General features: G+C 39.4%; 1 protein-coding gene across 1 annotated transcript in view; it reads left to right on the plus strand.

Annotated features, from left to right (window-relative positions):
* KCNH1 (potassium voltage-gated channel subfamily H member 1) overlaps positions 1 to 19,196 on the plus strand; it is a 177,329-nt gene that overhangs the window by 78,498 nt on the left and 79,635 nt on the right. Inside the window, exons 8-9 of the mRNA XM_039569735.1 lie at positions 5,169 to 5,368; positions 8,926 to 9,178. Coding sequence (XP_039425669.1) covers positions 5,169 to 5,368; positions 8,926 to 9,178 — 453 coding nt within the window. The remainder of the gene's footprint in view (positions 1 to 5,168; positions 5,369 to 8,925; positions 9,179 to 19,196) is intronic.

Here is a 19,196-nt window from a genome sequence, read left to right on the forward strand (position 1 = left end):
CTGTGACTGCTGCTACCAGCTGTGTGGGTCCTTCCAGATCAAAATAAAAAGCCCTTGGGTTTTGAAGCATCCCTAAGGCACGCTGGAGTTCAGCATCTTTGGAAAGTTTGGTAATTGCCAACACTTGCCTCTATTCTTCCATATTAAGTCTTAAGCTGGCAAAATGTAAGTCATTGCAAGTTGATGAGGTAACAGGAGTTCATATGTCTGTGCTGCTGGAGTAGCAGGCTCCTTTTATTTCGCAGAGTTAGGAAAGGGTGTGAGGACAGAAGCAGTGGGAGCTGCTTGTGGTGTTTGTTCCTTAGCTGTTCTTAATTTTGCTTTCTGCCCTTACACTCTGCAGACAGCCTATTTTAAGGTGCACAGATGTTTCTACTACTCCAGTCCTTGGTAGTTGCTTAAGTGGCTTCTCAGAGCAGCTGTTCCCTTGTTTATGTCTCTGACATTCACTTCATTGCAGTTCTTGTTTTTTTGGTGATGGGAAGATGAAAAAACCCCATGTGCTGATGCTCTGTTGTTTAGCCTTTATCAACTGTATCCTCACTGGTGTCCTACCCTTCTGCAGGGGAGACATTTCCGTTGTAGCTGGAGCCCACTGTTGTCCTTCTCTGTCCCAATTTTGCTGCCAGCAGGGTGATTTCATCAAATGTGATGATGAGAGTGAGAAGATTTGCAGTAGGATTCGACTAAGAGTTTAATAAAATTTGCCTGTGGTCTCTCATCTTTCATCTTAGAAGTGCTTGTGCCACGTGGATTGACGTGCATGTCCCTCATGGCCTGTTCCAGCTTTCTGCTTTGCTCTTTGCCGTTAAATTGATTTTCAGACTTGCTCAGTAGTGTGCCAGTTCTCTGATCTTTGCCATTGCTACTGCCTTGCTTCGGAGGTGCAAATTACAAGCTGGTGGCATGAAAGAGGGAGGTGAAGCAGTGTATTGTTTCAGTCCAGGAGAATAGAGAGCCGTGGGAAGAGCAGGATTTAACAGTTACTGCGACAGCGTGGGGGAGAGCTCCTCTGGGAATTTACTTTCACTTAAAAAAAAGTCTTTTTCCCAGGTTGTGAAATTCAGGAAGTGATGTACATATTAAGACTAGCAATTGTAATTTGTTTTATAGCAGGTGAAAATGTTCTGGATATATATTGTGAAAAGTCATGAAGTGCAGAAAATTAATTGACCTATTAGATTTTGGCTAAGTTGTTTACTTTTATTCTTTACTACCTAAATTGAATTATATCTTTATATATTGTGTTAGTAAAAAAACAAAAGGTAGGTAAAAGATTACAAATAGGAAACTTTATAATACACAAAGCTTCTTAAGAAGTAGCAAATTAAGCAGCTTTGGGTCTGTCTGTACTGTTCTAGAAGGTTGTGTAGATACTTGATAAGTCCATCTTGTTTTTGAAGCTTTGATATCAGGTGACAAGACTACAAATAACAATTCTATCAAAACTAGTTTGGTAAACAATTCTTTAAGATACCTGTTCAGTTTGGTATTTTCTTGTATATTGTATTTAACAGTTCAGTGTTTTCCTTTTAACTGCATGCTCTCTACGCATAAGTAGGCATAATTACCACTAATCAAGACCCCTAATCTCAAGCAATTATAAACTCTTATATTGTTCTAATTGCACATTTGAAAATAATGTCATTTTCTCATATAATTATGAGATGATCCATACAATTATTAATTTCTGCTTTTCTTTTTATCTGATCAGTGTTAATTTTGTGTGACCTCACAATGTGTTATCTGAAAAATGCCCTTGAGACATGCAGTTTTTGTGGTTAATTTACGATTGTGTTTCGTATTCAGTAAGAAGTCATACACTGCAACAGATTTTCAAGGCTGTGCTTTCTCTCAGCCTTCTATGAACTGAATAATTTGTTGTAAACTAGGAACTTGTTGGTGAAGCAAAAGTGCAATTATACATTTAGATCATCTACTATTTGCAAATGGAGGTTCTTGCTCTTTGAACAGTACTTAGGTTAGTGCAGTATGTAAAAAGGGTTTATTTTGGTTTTTTAATTGTTAAGTGGAATTTACATGCAGACAGACAGACTTTCTGGATCAGCTTTCCAGACAGCAAAAATGAAGGCAGTTTGTTTTCAGAAAGCACTTCAAGTCTTGGGGGAAAGATATAAGAGATTGTTCACTAGTTGGTCTCACTTGTTGCTGTGTAGTTCTTCTGCGCACATTTTGTGTGCGAGGCCACTGGATGAGTGCATTTTGAACAAATCATCATCAATCTGATGATTCATCTCAGGAACCGAATGCAGCACTTACATCTGTAATTGGGGTAATTGTAAACCTCTCATTCTTACAGATAGAAGTTCTTCCTCTTATAATGCTAAAATCAGACCCCAGATCTTTTACTGTGGTAGCTGAGGCCTACACTGGCTTGTATTTATTTCTCTATTCTCACTTGTTACATCATTTAAAGTAGCAGATGATTTGGTGACCTTTCCAACCTGTGTCTGACCTTCATGATTCACTTGTGGGTAATTTGCTACTGCAATTACTGTGGTCCTATCTGTGACGCTTAAATGGGGTATCACAGACTGCAGTGTAAAGGAGCAGCCACACTGTTGGGGACAACATGTTTTCCTTTATTGTCAGAAAAGAATATCAATGTCAGGGGGTGAGGGCTATATAATTTCTGAGGGATCTTGACATTCCTGGAGAGGAGATGCTGGAGATTTTGCTCTGACATAAACAGCCCAACTTTCTTCCTTTAGTAGAGTGTGTGTTTCTGAAATCATTCTGGGGCTGCAGTCTACTGCAGTGGGTTCATTTCATTATTCCTTTGAATGGAAGGAAAGGCACACAGCCAGCTATTTCTGTGCAGAGGAGTTCAAGGTTTAATATGCTAATGTATCTACTCAATATAAGGCTGCAAAAATCCTTGGCTTTAATGTGTCTTTAATAGTAATAAAATGGTTAGCTAATGATAAATTAAGGATTGTGAGTTTGGGAATAAAAAAAAATCTAGGCATGAATAATTTTTCTTGCCAAGATAATTGTCATACTGGAGCTTCAATTTGCAGTGGAAATTGCTTGCTTCATAATAATCAAAATATAGGACCAAATTTCTGGTTTTTCTTTAGGCTTCGTGTAGCTGGACATTAATGGGACAGAGTGGGGACTCCGTTTTACCTGTGCTGGCATGGAGCTATATGTGCCAAGGTACTGAACTCCCAGGTTCCACTGTTTGCCAGAGAGCAAAGAGAGAGTTGTATGGACACAAATGTGGTTGTCCAGAAATCTACAGATAAGAATCTGCTTGCCACCCTCTCCCTAATTTGTCACCTATTCCAGTGCTGTGCTGGCTGCCTTGTGCTGCTGCAGTCTCCTGTAGGGTTGTGTTTGCACCTGCCTAACAGAGAGCAAACCAGGACTTAGAGAGAGGTAATGCTGTTCTAATACAAAATACTCATGGATTAAGGAGCTCTTATGGTAAAACTGTTTTTTAAAGCCTTTTATCATTCTTTGCTACTCATTGCATTGGACTTCCTGGTATGATTTGCTCAGGCACAAGTTAAGGTTAAAGAGAGAAAATATATGTTTCTGGTCATTGTATCCCTATTCATGACATGCTCTCCACTTTTCTTTAAACTGAGTGTGCACCTTTTTCTGCATATTTTTATACCTGTTTTTACAGAGGAGTAGATGGAAAAAGGGAGAGCTGTTCTCTACAGAAATTCATGAAAAGAAAAGAAGTCATGCAGCATCAAGAAGGAATTCTGCAGAAAATCAGCAGTGTAAAGGCCTTGAGCAAGCCTAAATTTAAATTACATCTCTTAATGATCAGGGCAAAGACAGTCCTGTAAGTTTATTTTGCACAATATCAAAGGTTTTTGTTGGTCATAGAATCCTGGAGCATCTTAGTTGGCTTAAGGATATCTGCCTGTAACGCTGACCTGAATAAATACCTGCATTCTCAAGGGAAGGAGTGGGATGAAGATTTTTTTAATAGCTGGTGAGGGAGTAAATAAACAGCAAAAAGGGGTATTTCAGTAAGGCAGAATCTGTTTTTTGTAAATATGGCTTCTCATTTATTTGTCTTGAATGGAAAAGATATGATACAGTTTGGTGCTTGTTTTGGGGGACAGGAAATGATTAAGAGGAAGAACTGACTCAGCAAGCCAGAGCACTTACAGGTGGTTATCATTGCATCTGCAGTCTGACTGTTCCTCTCCCTCTACAGCCAACCTGTCACATATCACTGACCTGATTCACAACAAAGGAAAGCTCCCCTTGAGGCTTCCTGTCTTTCCATTTCATTCAGGGCTGGATTGGCTGGAAGAGCCTCAGCCCCGGCCTCTGCAAGCTATCAAACCTGGCCGCTGAGGCTGCCACCAGCCTGCTGCTCTGTCTTGGGCTTCAGCAGATGGATCTTCTCAAGTCCTGTGTGTTTTCATCTGCTTCTCTCCACGCCTGAAACATTGCCTTTTTTTCTTCCTCATGTTTATTCTTAAACCCATCTTGAGGAACCAGCTGGCTTCATAACTGTGTTGCATGAAGTCAGGAGGGCTGTTCAGAGGTCTGCCTCTGAGGGCTCTAGCTCTTGCCTCAGACCTTGCTGTGCTTTTGCCTGAAGAATATAAAACGTAATGCGAGTTTTTATGTATTATTAAACTTATGTCTATGAATTACTGACCCATGGTAGCTGTTTATTACATATTCCATCTTCTGCTTTGATGCATTGTTGTTGTCACACCGAGGTGGGTAACGATGACTCAGCTTACTACTGTGATAATGCACTTAAAGCCTGCAAATCTGTCACTGGCGGTATTTCAACACAGGCACTATAAACCTGAGACAAAAAATTAAAGTATTTGCTGTCAAGCTATTTCTCTTAAAATTCTTCTGTCTTCTGTTGTGGTTTCATAAGGTTTTTGGGTACTACTGAATTGTTTGACAAAGACAAACAGTTGTGTTTCAGGAATTCTGATGCAGGACTTGTTCTTACAAAAATAGGCGGTGGTCCTCAATTTGTAGTGCTGAAGGTGACCTATAAAACACTTGCGCTCATCATGCCTTGCTAATAAAGCACCTGTATTTGCATGCATTTTTATGAGCCTGGCATTTCCAGTCTTAAAGCCCAGTGGAACACAGACTGATCATCACAACTTACCGTGTATTATCTCTGTGGTTTTTCTTCTTTTTCACAGCCCTTCTGTATGCCACCATTTTTGGTAATGTGACAACCATATTTCAGCAAATGTATGCTAACACAAACAGATACCATGAAATGCTGAACAGTGTCCGGGACTTTTTAAAGCTCTACCAGGTCCCTAAAGGACTGAGTGAACGTGTGATGGATTACATCGTTTCCACCTGGTCAATGTCCAGAGGAATAGATACTGAAAAGGTAAGTAAATTAAACTGCAAGGGAAGAAGTCACATCCTGAAAGTAGTCCATTAAAATAAACAGGAGGTACTGTCTTAGTAAAGGAGACAAATATTCTTTAAATAGTTCTAAGTAGTAGCTTCCCGTAATTTTAAACTTTCAAATACAGTGTTTCAGCTATTCCATCATACAAACATATGCTAGTGGTAAAAGTATGTATGTTTTGCTAGTGAAATGGCATAAAATAGTATAAAAATTATAAAGGAAAAAGCTTGGTTTACAATAAATAAAGGTGATAAGTAAATAACAAGTTCCATATTGTAACACAACCTCACAATTTTTCCAAATGAGATTTTTTTGCAGTGTTTCTTGTGAGGTTGTTTGCAGCTCTGTGGGCCTGAAAACAAAGTAATTCTTTTTTGTCATTGGAGAATTTGAATGTAATATTCTGTGTGCAGGCTAAAGATATTAATGAAAACTGGAAGTATTTAATAATGTATTGCTTGAAATCTATCTTATGTAAGGCAAATGTTATCATTCTGATTCACTGAATTTACAAGTAAATTCCCATTGTGTCTTTTAAGATAACAGACGGCCTTTCACCATGGCAAATGTACAAAAGTAATTCCTTGTCGCTTTCATATTAGTTGCCAGCTTTTGTGGAGATACAGTTTTTCTTCTGCTTGTAAAGAGACATGATTTTTGGGGTGGATCATTCAGGAAATCATACCAATGCTCTGGTCACCAGTCTCCTGGTTGGCAGGTTAGCTTAGTATTCTGAACTGTGAGTGATGCAGTTAAAGAGCAAACAGTGTCATTTCTGTACAGCTGTTAAAGCATCGTTATGAAGGAGTAGAACAGATGTGGCCTTGCACTGAACTGTCTGGAGACTGAGGGGCACACAGGGCACTGTTTGCTTTCCTAAAAGGTCTTCAGCATATCTGCCATTTTTAAATCCCAGACACGATTCTGTAAGCACTGTCTGTCACACTGGCTTTCAGAAAGAAATGGTATTTTAGTGCTGGGTAGTGCTGATTAGAAGCTGTTCTGCATGTTTTCTCACAATCTGTCTTTGTGTGGGGTTGTGATTTGAAGTAGGTGCACTTGGGGAAGGTGGAGAGACATCTGAGGATACATAGTGTAATGAGTGCTGGTGCTTTCATTCAGCCCCCAGTACAAACTCCTGTCATCATTTTTACAAAACAACAAGAAAAAATTGCTATGTAAAACATGGGGGGGGGGGGGGGGGGGGCGGTTTAGCTTATCTTCAAAGTTCATTCTTGGCTTCCTTTGATAAAGAGAGAAATGCTTTAAGGATGCAGTTGGAGACAGCAGAATAATCAAACTGGGCACAACAATTCCCAGTGTAGTCTTTGAGAATTATCTTAATAAACAGGAGAAAAGTCTCTAATTCTCAGGAGGTCTCAAAGAGGTTAATATGGTGCTGTTTTCAATAACTGGTTCGTTCATAGCTGAGCTGCCACTGGCCATGACTGCTTAACCAAGAGCTCAGCTTTCATCTGCACAGCAAAAGCTATGGTTGGCTGTGCCATAAACTCCCAGGTCTGAGCTCTGTTGGTTTGATGCCTGTGTATAACTTCTGGGATGTCTTGCCATGAATAAAACATGTATTGCTTGTGAGACAGAGCCGTGGTAGTTGTGCTCCTCTGAAACACAGCGCAGCTTCCTACAGATGAGGCAAAGATTTAAATAGGAACTGAGCACTGAACTGATCTTACCACTCTTTTGTAGGCCACGAATTTGTCAATTCAGTGTTAACTGCACACATGCTAAGTTACAAGTCTAGAAAACACCCGTACAACAAAATTTAACCAAGAGCTACTGAAAGATTCTAAAGTTGGTCCATGAAGATACCTCCCATACAAATGGAAGTCTTCTTCCATTTGTCTGTAACTCCCAAATGCCTTAAACCCCTTTCATTTTTTTAAGTCTGGAGACATCTTTAAATGGAGAATGGAAAATTAGTTAACTTCCTCTAAGACTGCTGTCCAAAAAAGGTTTTGGATAACAGCATAATTTTAAATATTCTCTTGTATATTCATGGCTTTTTGCTACTATTTCTGTTACAACAACCCTTTTTGTGTGTGATACTCAGGTAGCTGCAAAGTGTGTGTGTAATTCCAGTAGCAAAATTTGGCAAGAATATGCCACTAGAGAATATTTTTGTCACAAGAGTAAATGAGATAATGGAAAAGACAGATATGTCTCCTGCCTGCGATCCATGTTAAATGCTGGTCTTTCTGCCCCAGCCCATTTCTGTGAGCCTGGAAAACTGAGAACTGGCAGGTTTGGCAGCTCTTCTGTACAGGGCAGCCAAGAAAAATCATCCATGGGTGCCCTACACCTAAGCACTATAGAAATATATGTCTTTTCAAAAGTAGTATCGGCAATAAAAGGTCTGTTTGGAGGTGGGCCAAAGATGATGATATTGGTGGTAGAGTTATTTGTCTTTGGAGTACCAGGCATGATAACTGGAACCAGTGCCATGCACAGAATTACCAGCTTGGTTCTCTGCTCAGATCTTGCACAGAACCCCGTTTCAAAGTGTAGGCATAGCCATAGTACTTCCTGTGTCATGTGCCTTTATGTTTTCTAGGAGTATTTGCAGTGAGACAGTCTTCTCTTTCCATCTAGGAAAATAAGTGGGAGTAACTCTGAAGCTCAACCAGAATGTCCCTTAATTGGATGGAATAGTTACTACTAAGAAAATTTAAAAAAAAAAAGAGGCCGACTTAGACTACTCAATGTTTTTCTCAAATAATATGTCCTGGATGTGCTTCATCGTAGGCTATCCCCCAAGGAGATTTTGTTATCCCCAAACCCTGTTCATGTTGCTTCTTTCCACTTTTAGTCTGTACGTGCAGCAGTGATTTTGTATGCTTTCCACTCAGCTGTCCGTGTTATATTAAAACCCTTCAGAAATGGCCCTGGCTGGTACCCGCTGTGCTGAGCATCAGCTTGTGTTCTCTTAGGAGAACCATGAATTGCCGTGAGGAACATTGCATTTGGAAGATCAAAAGCTGCCCAAAACAGCATCATACCTTTAAGTCCCTTCCCTGTGTAAACAAAAAACTTGTTAGTGCCACTGAGGGGTAAATTTGAATACCTGCAGTTCTTAATATCATAAGTTAATTAAACTTTAAATAATCGGTTGTAGTTGTTAAAGCATATAACTTGTGCAGGCTTTTCGTGGAATCTGCCTATCAAAAAAGTGACCTGCCCTCTAGAAACAATTCTTCAGGAAGCTTTTCTTCAACACTTTGTGTACTGCTGTGCTCTAAGTTTTATTGTCTTAAAAACTGGAGGACTTCTGGTAATTCAATATCCAGCAGAGCATGTTGCTGAGATGAAAACAGCATTTTCCTTCAGATGTTATAAAGTAGACTAAGTTAGTATTGTGGCTTATGTGGATAAATAATATAAAAATAAACTTACAGACTGACACTAGAAATTTTACAAGAAGGAGGAAAGCAGTTCTTAAACCTTGTGTGGTAAACGAGCCATAGCAGGCACATAGAAGCCATGCACAGGAACTGATTGCCTGATTTCCTTCTCAGGTTTTGCAGATCTGCCCTAAGGACATGAGAGCGGACATCTGCGTGCATCTGAACCGCAAGGTTTTCAAGGAGCACCCTGCCTTCAGGCTGGCGAGCGATGGGTGCCTTCGAGCCCTCGCCATGGAATTTCAGACAGTGCACTGTGCTCCAGGAGACCTGATCTACCACGCTGGGGAGAGCGTCGACAGCCTTTGCTTTGTGGTCTCAGGCTCTTTGGAAGTAATCCAGGATGATGAAGTCGTTGCTATATTAGGTGAGTTTCAGAGCTGGTAATAGGCATTGTGCACAAATACAGATACGTACAGCATTTTTATAGCCTCTTCTACTCATTCTTTAAGAAGCTTCAGTTAAGTTTGTTTTACCACATCCTAGAGAGGTTTAAAGGGCAACTGTCTCATTTCCTGGTTGCTTCAACCCTGTTTTGTCTGGTCAGTGGAAACTACCTTAGCATGGGGTCCTGGTCATTCTTGGGGTTCTCCCTGTCTTGAGACATCTCCTTTAATTAGAAATTCCATTTAGGACTTGAGAAAACTTGTTTTTGAAGTGCCTGGCTTCCCTGCCTCACTGTCCCCGCCCCCACCCCCAGTAATAATCCACCTTTGCTGGAATTTTTCCAGTTATATTTATTTAAAATCTCATGTTGAAACAATATTTATCTATTTTAAAGTCAAAGTAAAACATCTAGAGCCTTAACTTGGAAGGGCAGCTTTGGGTTGGAGGCATGGAAAAGAAACTGATGGGGTGTGAACAGCATTCTGAGGCAAAGCTAACAGAAAAGAGTGGGATAATCCAATAGATGTAGATGAATCATGGGGTGGCTGGAGCACTGAGGAGGTGATACTTATAATTTGATTCTGTCAAGCCCTTTTGTGATAAGGTAGATTCTCATGGTGGCTTAATCCAGTACCTGTCACTCATAGCACCCTGGAAAAAGAATAAAACACCTTGATAATCTTACTTTTTTCTGAACACATACACTCAGCTCTCCTAAGATGAATGTCTACCGAAAAAAGAGGAGGCTAATAAATATGCCGAGTTCCATTTTTCTCTACTTCTGAACAGGATTGCATGTATAGCATAGGGTAAAATTAGAGTCCTGGGGAATCAAGTTGATGATACTTTGTCCCACACAAGAAGCTAAAAAGGTGAGAAGCTGGAGGATAATGGATTCTCTTTTGTTCTGGAATCACCTGTGCTGTTCAGTGCTATGTATTTGTAACTTCTGCTTGTCTATGCTGCACATCAAGAACTTGCTATCTTTTGCCATGTTGAACTCTCATGAATTAACATGACAAATGTAGAACACAAACTAAGATGTCTCAGTTTGTGTGCCTTCATGCCACCACCTGGGTTCAGCATGAGCAGAAAACCTCAAAACATCTTGCTGCTCTGTTTGAGTATAGGTAAAAAGCACTGAGATCGAATTTTTTTAAAATGTTCTTAAAGATACCAATTTTCTCCTCACCTTTACTGGTAACTCCTGCCTTTTATCATGACACTCACTTTAGAAAACACTCAGCTGAGATTGCTTGAGGAATCAGTGTTAAGGAAACCTAACTCCTAATCTCTGTTGCTGCAGAGTGATAGCTGGGGATAAATGAGGCTGTTCCCTGGGTATCTGGATGAATAGACACATTTTATTGTTGCTCTTCTCCGGGGATGTGACTATTGATCCTCTTCCCTCCACAACTTTTTATTTTCTTCTTCTTCTTTTTCTTTTTAAATTTGGAGTCAGTTCCCTGGCTCTCACTGAAGTTGGTGAGTTCTGTCATTTTCTTTGTGAATATTGTAAATGGAGAGGAAATTAACATGAAGTGGGATCTATTTGTGATTCTGTGAGATTTCATTTCGCATGTGTGTAGATTTTTGTGTTTCAGTTTCTGGACTAAGGAATCCCTTTCCTTCCACACGTGTGTACCTTCCTCCCCCAGGCTGTGAAGACTTCTGCTGAGGGTTTCTCTATCCTGAGAAGAGATTATGTATTTAACTAAGTTTTTCACTATTCTAAATCAGTTAAACTTCTTTTTCCTTCAGCATTATGTAATTTAACCACCACTCTTACTGAAGGATGCTTCAGGAGATGGGTCAGGGTTTCCTCCCTAACTTCTTTGTACTCTCAGTTTGAAAACAATGTTTCAGGGGATGGGGTTTTTTGGTTGTTTCTGATTTTGTTTTTTAATTTCATATTTAGCTAAACTTGCCAAGTTCTTGATGAATGTATACCAGATAAAGCAAGGTATTGCAAGGGGGAAAAAGTGTATTGTACAAGAAACGTGATTGTTGCTGATCACTCAGCCTGAACAACCTATGCCATAAGTTTTATTTACTAGTTGCAACTAAGCATAGCTGTGAACACCAGGGATGTAACAGCAGACCATGTGAGAAATTCCTTAGGGTAATTTTAGTTAACAGGTATGTTGCAGAAACTGTAATCTTTTTTCTGGAATTCTGGAAATGAAAATGAAAAAAATAAGTGCACAAATTATTCAAGGTGAATTATTTACTCAGCTCTGGCTGTCATGTAATAAAGCATCCTTTGCAGCTTGCAATGGAGCCTGTATCTTCCTTGCAATGGAGAAATGAATTGCAACTCTGAATCAGTCTGTGTGACTGCTGTACAGCATTACATAAACCAAAGGTAAACTGCACTTAATCCTTAAAGAATCCAGTTCATAGGAAACATTTTCAAGTTCTGAAATCATTTAAATTGCAGACTGGCATGTAAGAGTGTATTGTGTAGCCCTGGAGTGTATTGTGTACACTTGCATAATATCCTTCCAAATCAGTTCTGTGTAATACCCAGAGACAGGTACATTTTCAGTTCAGGCTTATGTTCTTAGAAGAAAGCACTGACTTTGATTGACTTGGATTAATACAAGTACTGAGTTGGAAGAAATTGCACATAGGCCAGCAGTGAAAAAATGTACTTTTTTTGTGTGTCCCCTAAGATTGCCTTTCCCATTAATTTAAATTAAGACAAAACCACAAAAATAAGCAAATTAAAAAAAAACAAAACCCAAACGTTTGCACGTTTGCAGTAAAAATTTAAATAAATCAATGTATTTTGTATGAAGTTTGATTTGTTGGGATTAAAGATATATCTTTTGAATTCTATGCAAAATTTCTGCTAACATACAGGAATTACTCATGTTCATGCAACAGAGTCTTTGGATTTGGTGAGTCAAAGAAACAGAAGCAAAAAATGTAGAAAATGATCTCTCATCCAGGTGATGGATTAATTTGTGATTCATTCCAACACAAATGAGTCAGAAAAATAAGACTTAGCAAGAAAAGCCGCTCTGTGCTATGTTTTCTGTGTTAATGTGTAAGTATGAAAGTGGGATTATGTAGAAGGGAAGTTTAGCTGGTGGGAAGCTGCCTGGATGAGACACAATTCTGTTTTCAGTACTTTGCTGTTCCTCCCCTGACACCGCTGTTACTGTGTGGGATGAAGTGCTGACGTACACTCAGCACTTTGTGGAAGACTGAGACAAATCACACAGTCCCTGCCCTGAAGAGAACTGAACGAAGCACAGGTCATGCAGGACTTCCATTAAGAGAATGTTTTCAACTTGGCTTTGCTTTTAACTTCTCTAAGCCCTCCCACTTAGCCTGATGCTGCTTTATCCACCTGAGACTGACAGTATCTCTTTGAACTACTCTTACTTAAAGACTGAGCCATTTATCCTGATGTGGTTAGAGAAATTGTGAGGGTTTGTCTCCCCTGTTAAAAACAATCAAGTGTTTATGTGTGCTTCATTTGGCAGCTCTAGTTTCTCTGCTTTGGAGCAGATCTTTCAGGCTGAGACACTGAACATCTGAAAATACGACTTTACTGCAGGTCTTTGAAAAGTTAAAACCTACTCATGATCAGGAGATTGGCTACGTTTTAAATTATCAAATAACTTCTTAAAAATATTCCTCCTGAATTAACTGTGTTCCAGGCACAGACCATAAGGTCTGCCTGCAGCTTTGTTTGGAATGTGCAGGGGAAAAGGCACTTTACTGCCCCCCAGCCATTTAGTCTGAACCTTTTAAATCTCTCCTCACCATTGCTCTATAGAAGAAGTGCTGGTTCCTGTGCTATGTCTCCAATTGCATGTGTGCTTAGATAATGTAATGAGAATTACAGAAAAGAATGTCATAGCAGCAAAAAGAATTTTTTGTACATATCTTCTGGAAATACATGGAAGGACTGGATAGGAGGCCTAATTACAAAAGGATTTATGTTGTGCTAATGTGCAAATATCTGAATGACTTAGAAAACCATTCTTGGTCTTTATAGGGAAAAACCAATTCTAAGTTAGAAATGACTGACATAATTGTACTCCAAGACTGAACAAAAAAGTCCCTCTTCTCTAGGAAGTCTGAAGGAAGGCAGTGATTCTGCGACCCAAGTTAGTTCAAACTTTTTCTGCCTGAAATTGGGGGAATTTTTGACATTTAGGGAAACATACCAGTAAAAAGCTAGAGAGAGGAAGGAGAAGACCCTTGAAAATTAGGGTGACAAACTTTTTTTTCTAGATAGCGGTGGGGAAAGCATTGTCGTGTACTTAAATTTTCAGACTGCTGCAAAATTTGTCAATTAATGACTCTTAGAGGGCCTGACTCAGCAGCGAATCTTTACTTATATGAAATATTCAAAGCTGCTGAAGTGGTTTTGATACTTCCTGCAAGGGGGCCATGTGTGTATGGAAGGTAAGACTGGAGGTTAGTTTTGTGGACTTGATTAAAGATAGGGAGCTTTAAGCTTTTGTTTAACAATTGAAAACCAAAGCCCTGGAAACTACTGTTGTCTTCAGAGCTGAGCACTAGATGAGAAAAGTAGCATTTACTAGAAGATTTAGTTAGAAAGGAAAAACAACACCCTCCCACCAAACAGTTTGTCCCAAGTGTTACATTCCAGCTGTTCTGCATTTATGTTCTTGCTATCTTTATTTGAGCAAAAAACTTTCAAGAGAATAAACCTTTTCCTTGAATGTTGGTTTAGCATCACAGAATATCCTGAGTTGGAAGGAACCTGTGAGAATTGTTGAGTCCAACTCCTGAGTCCACAAAGGGCACGTAAAGTGAATGGGACACGAAGGCAGGAATTTATTGGCAGCAAGGAATATAATTGCTCTCCAAAAGGTCAGTTTGCTGTTGCTATTCCTTTTGCTGCTATCAAAGCTGAAAGGCAATAATAGAATGTAGGTATTATGTAAGTATCAAAGTATGCAGTAACACAAGAATGGGAATTTTTTTGGTGGGGGTGGGTTGTGTGGCAGGGAGTGTGCAAAGGTTGCACATAGATTTACATTAAAGATCACACAGGAGTTGAGGAAGTGAAATTTGCATGACCCTGGCTTACAGATCTTTTATTGTTATTTACAAAGCTACAAAGTTGACAAGATTGGAGACTGTGGTTTTTACATGATGTTGTAGGGGACCTTGATGTGCCATGTTTTGTTTCAGCAGGATATTAAATGCTCCATTTGCTTTGTGTGGAGAAATTCCTGCTGATTTAATTTGATCTAATTGCAGTCTTAAAGAAACGCTATAAGAATAATTGTTTGTTTTCTTTACAATTGCTTTAGCTTACTCATTTAGCCGTAAGCATTTCATTCGGATGTAGACACCAGAGGATTGATTCAGATTTTGGTGGGACAGATTTGCATCCAGATAGGACAGTGCCAACTGCAAGGGCAACTGTGCCACAGGGAGGGTCTGTTTTAGAGGAGGGACAATAGCAGTGCAGGAGTGTTGTCTGAATTGGACCTTCTCCGTGGAAGATGTTGCAACTTTCAGAGAGTGATGTGAAAACTGCTTCTCAGCAGATGTGAGGGGGGCAGACAAATTGACTGAGCTGAGGCTGCTATCTTTAGATTGTCCCTGGTACCTGAGCTAACTCAGGTTTCCCTAAACTAAACTGCTCTGTGTACTACCCCATTTTCAAAAATCAGTTGTGTTATTTTACAGCCTGTTATTTAATTCCAGGTCTTTGAAGAAGTCCCTTACTTCACTGCTTCATTTTTCACCTGAATTTTAAATTTAGGTACACCTCTCTGTGTTAAAAATGCCAAGCTGCCATGCTCTCAGGCTTAACAAATGGTTGCAGGATTATGGATGGCATTATGTGTTTTCTGACAGTATCTAACCTCACAGCATTGTTTGTGCTATTGAATAAGACTGAAACATGACCAGTGGTGCTTTGACAAAGGAATGATTAAAATTAAAATCATCTTTATCCTCAGTAGTTCTATTGTGCTTTTTCTATTTGTAGCTGAAGGGTGGGGTTTTTTTAGATTGATTTATATAGGCAGGTTGGGCAAGTTACATGTTTCTATGAAGTAATTCAATAAACAGCAACTGAAGGAATGATTTTCAGAGTCCGATTTGCTCAATGAGTGTCTGGGCACATTGAGCAAAAGCTTTACAGATGGAGATCCAGCTAAACTTTTTAAAAGGCTGTGGCATAAAGAGGTCTACATTAATATAAAATTTTAATTTCATGGTGGATGTAGGAGCAGCACTGAAACTCTTATTGAGAAATATGGGTTTATCCCACATGGTGGTTTCAGACAGAGAGTATTCCTTATTCCTGTCCTCCAGACATCTGGGGTGGATTGATATCAGGACTTGCCATTTTTGAGACTTTTTGTTTGTTCTATGTCTAATTTCTGACAGACATTAAAAGCATGAATTGCCAAAGCTCCTGTCCAGTACTGTTTGTAGATGGTCTAAGACTGCGCAGGGTATTGGAGAAACAGATTTTTAAAACATTTGATGTCTTGCTAGAGTGACTGAGGAGGAGGAGTATTCCCTGTGAGCAGAGACCTCAGTAGGGAACTTTCTGGCATGTTTCATGTTTTATTGCTGCAAATTTATACACCTTTGCATAATGTGCTCTTATATTGTCCAACAGCACCACATGTGGAAGAAGTTCCCCCTGGAAGATGGCAGTGTCTGGCAGGACACTGGCAGCTGAAATTGAGATGTGGTGGAGATGAGGCTCTCTGTTCCTGCATGTCCCTTGATAGCTCGGGATATCTGTGTTAGGAAGGCTTGCACATCATGTTTGTGTGCATGCTCCAACCAGAGGTGGGAAGAGGTAGAAATTATAATTTAGCAAGGAAGTCAGCTTTCTATAAAGAGCCTGATTTCTGCCAGGTGAACCACTGAATGAATTTTCATTTTTGTTTTGGGTAGGATTTTGTTTCTGTTTCACAATTTTGGAGGAGGAAGAATAATTTTTGTAAGAGAAGAGACAGGTAAAAAATAATCAAAAAAATTTTCATGAAACACTAGTTTTTCTTTGTTTTCTCCAAATCTCAAATTAATACTTTTTTCAGAGATATGTTTCTGTAACATTGTTATATTTGTATTGAAGGAGTTATTAGAAATACTAAATAAAATTAAATACAAGATAGATGCAAACTTTGTGAGGTTTTCAAAATATTTACTTTATGTATTTCAGAACACGAAACTTACTATTTAAACTTGTGTGAATCCTTTTTGTCTGAAATAAAATAATAAAATTTTGGGGCTTTAATGTATGTTTCAAGCAATATGTAGAACACAAAGGCTGTCCCTAAGTAATCAGGGAAGTAACTCAGAGGATAATGCAATTTGAGCCTCTTATATAGGTTTTTTTTTTTTTGGTCAGAGAGTTAGCACTGCGCATGCAATGACAACACAGATTGAGCTGTGTTTTTCTTATCACTTAACTGGTGCAAATACATCCAAATACGTTTGTGACTACAGTTACCTGAGCTACTCCATATCCTGAGTTTGTACAAACCAGCCACATTTTTGTAACATTTTTATAGCAACCATTAAAATGCAAATAAGGATAAATGATACAGATTCTGGTGAAGCCTCCTGGCTTTTTTTGTGAATAAACCTGGTAGGGCCCAGCTGACATTTAAAACTCTTCATCACAATAGGTGAGTGTTCACATAGTGAAATGTAATCCATGCTGTATTCTGAGAGACAAATAAACGCCTTAATTATAGCAACAATAATAGAAATTTTAGCTGTAACTAAATCATGTTGTTGCTACTCATCTCTAAAATAAATGTTTTTATTTTGTCTGTACAGTAATGTGCTCCAACAGAGAAAATTGATGCAGTTGTGTAGTAAACTGTCTGCAAAATGTTGCCAGGCTGTGGTTTACAACATGGACAGATACACTGTGTTTCTGTTCCTGCACCAGGCAAATCACTTAAAGTACAGCTTCAGTTTATTATCTCTGTAACACTTACTTTGGTTTCTGTGGCAGAGATACTCAGGCTTTTCAGAGGCCTAATTAGAGGAAAAGAGTAGTTAAAACCTCTGATTTTAAAAAAAATAGTGTATTCTCTGAAGGGCAGTTGGTCATTCACTTCTCGTTACATGTCTCAGTTTGCACTTGAGAAATCTTAAGAAAATCCAAAGCAGCAAATCACTTTCATGCATCATGTCCTGCCAGCTGTACTGTGCTGGAAGACCAAAGTACAGGCTATTCAGTGGCTGTCAAGTTGTACAATTTATCTACAGGACAGATACTGAATATTCCACCTCAATGCCAAATGGTAGCTCCATTTTTTTTCTGGTTGACAGATTTTGTTGCATTAAAACAATGCACCAAGAGGAAAAATTATTTTTGCTCTAGTGTCTTTACTTTCCTTGAATCTTTCTCCGCTCAGTAAAATGGGAAAATTTAAATTCCATGCCTTACTTAGATTTGGAGGAAAGGAGGGAAGAGAGGAGAAGGGAAGGATTTTCAGTTGAAGGCAAATAGTCATGTGGTGATCACAGAGGGAATTTGACCCTAGAGAATCTGTGTGTTTGCTGCTATAGTAGTTGGTGTCCCCCCACTGCCTGGAGGTGGAGAGCAGATCCTGAGGGTGCAGGCCAACGTGGGTGCTCCAGGGAGCTGTGCTGGGAAAGTCATTGTGGCAGCCACTGTGGATTAGCATCACAGATAACTGTATTTGCTAACACCTGACTGCAGGATATGCTTAGTGCTGCTTTGCCACTGAGGCACCACGAGCAATGTTTGGTCATTCTACCTGATCTTTGGATCTGCTGAGACTGTGTCAGATCCTAATTCTGTTGTTCAAACATGCAGATGAAGGCAAATTGGGAAGGGACCTGACCTAGATTCTGCTGTTGGCTGCTGTAACAACTATATTGCTTTGAGAATGATTCTAACATGAATATTTTGTCTGATATACTGAAAATCCATGGATTCATGCAAATGCCTTCAAAATTCATACTGACTTGGAAGACCTGCAACACATGAATCCATAGCCTCATTTTCTCCCCCAGCTATCACACCAAAACTGCACCACAACTTCCAGACACCCAGAACCCAAAAATGGACTGAGCAGGTTATCAGCCAAACGCATATTCCACATGAGCCATATTTATTTTCTTGGAGTAGAGTGGAAGATCTTCTGTCTAAGAGGAAAACTCTTCAATCTTTCCTCTTGTAAGAGTGAAAAAGCCAAGGGTTGTTGTGGTACCAAGGCAATACAGTTGCAATGCGAGGGTGTTCTCTTCTCAGAATCAGCAGAACACCTGACTAAGCTGCAATAATCAGATCTTCATTACTGGTGCTGCTTTCAGGAGACAGAGTGGATGTGGCTTGACCTTATGCCTGACTCAGGCTGAACTGGCAGTGGTAACAGAGAAACCATCTTTTTGCTTAGAAGATAAATAGCAAACTTGATGTGGAGAAGAAATTGGGAAAGAACAAATATGGTAACAGGAGGTTTTATAAAATATTTCTTCCCAGTTTAAATATATCAGGGTTTGGGGACTTGCTGTTATAATGAAAACAAACAAGGAAACATAAAAGGCAGAACACTGTTTGGCTTTCCAATGCATGCTGAGCTGATGGTGGAAAAGGTCTTGAGCCCACAAATCCAGCAGGGAATATAAATGATTGATGGTAAAAGCTTAGATCATCCACTTTAAGTGTGATTGACAGATAACATTCCTGGCAAACATCTGGAATTCAGCAAACTGGGAATCAGAAATGCAAAGTACTGACAAACAAACGGCCATCTGCATTTCTCTGGCTTTTTAATCTTTCTTCAGAGGTAAGGTGAAATATATAAAGCCTAGAGTTATATATAAAAAGAGGTTTTTTGGCTCAGGTTCCCTAATGCAGCCAGTGGACTTTGCCAACCACCTTCTGACTCAGAAGCATCACCATACCTTTCTTGCTTTCCAGTTACAGATGGTTTTGATAAAACACCCACTTAGTCTGCCCCCCTGTTTTTTTGATTCCTTTTTCCACAGCG

The sequence above is a fragment of the Corvus cornix genome, chromosome 3 (assembly GCF_000738735.6).
Source record: "Corvus cornix cornix isolate S_Up_H32 chromosome 3, ASM73873v5, whole genome shotgun sequence".
Taxonomy (NCBI): Eukaryota; Metazoa; Chordata; class Aves; order Passeriformes; family Corvidae; genus Corvus; species Corvus cornix.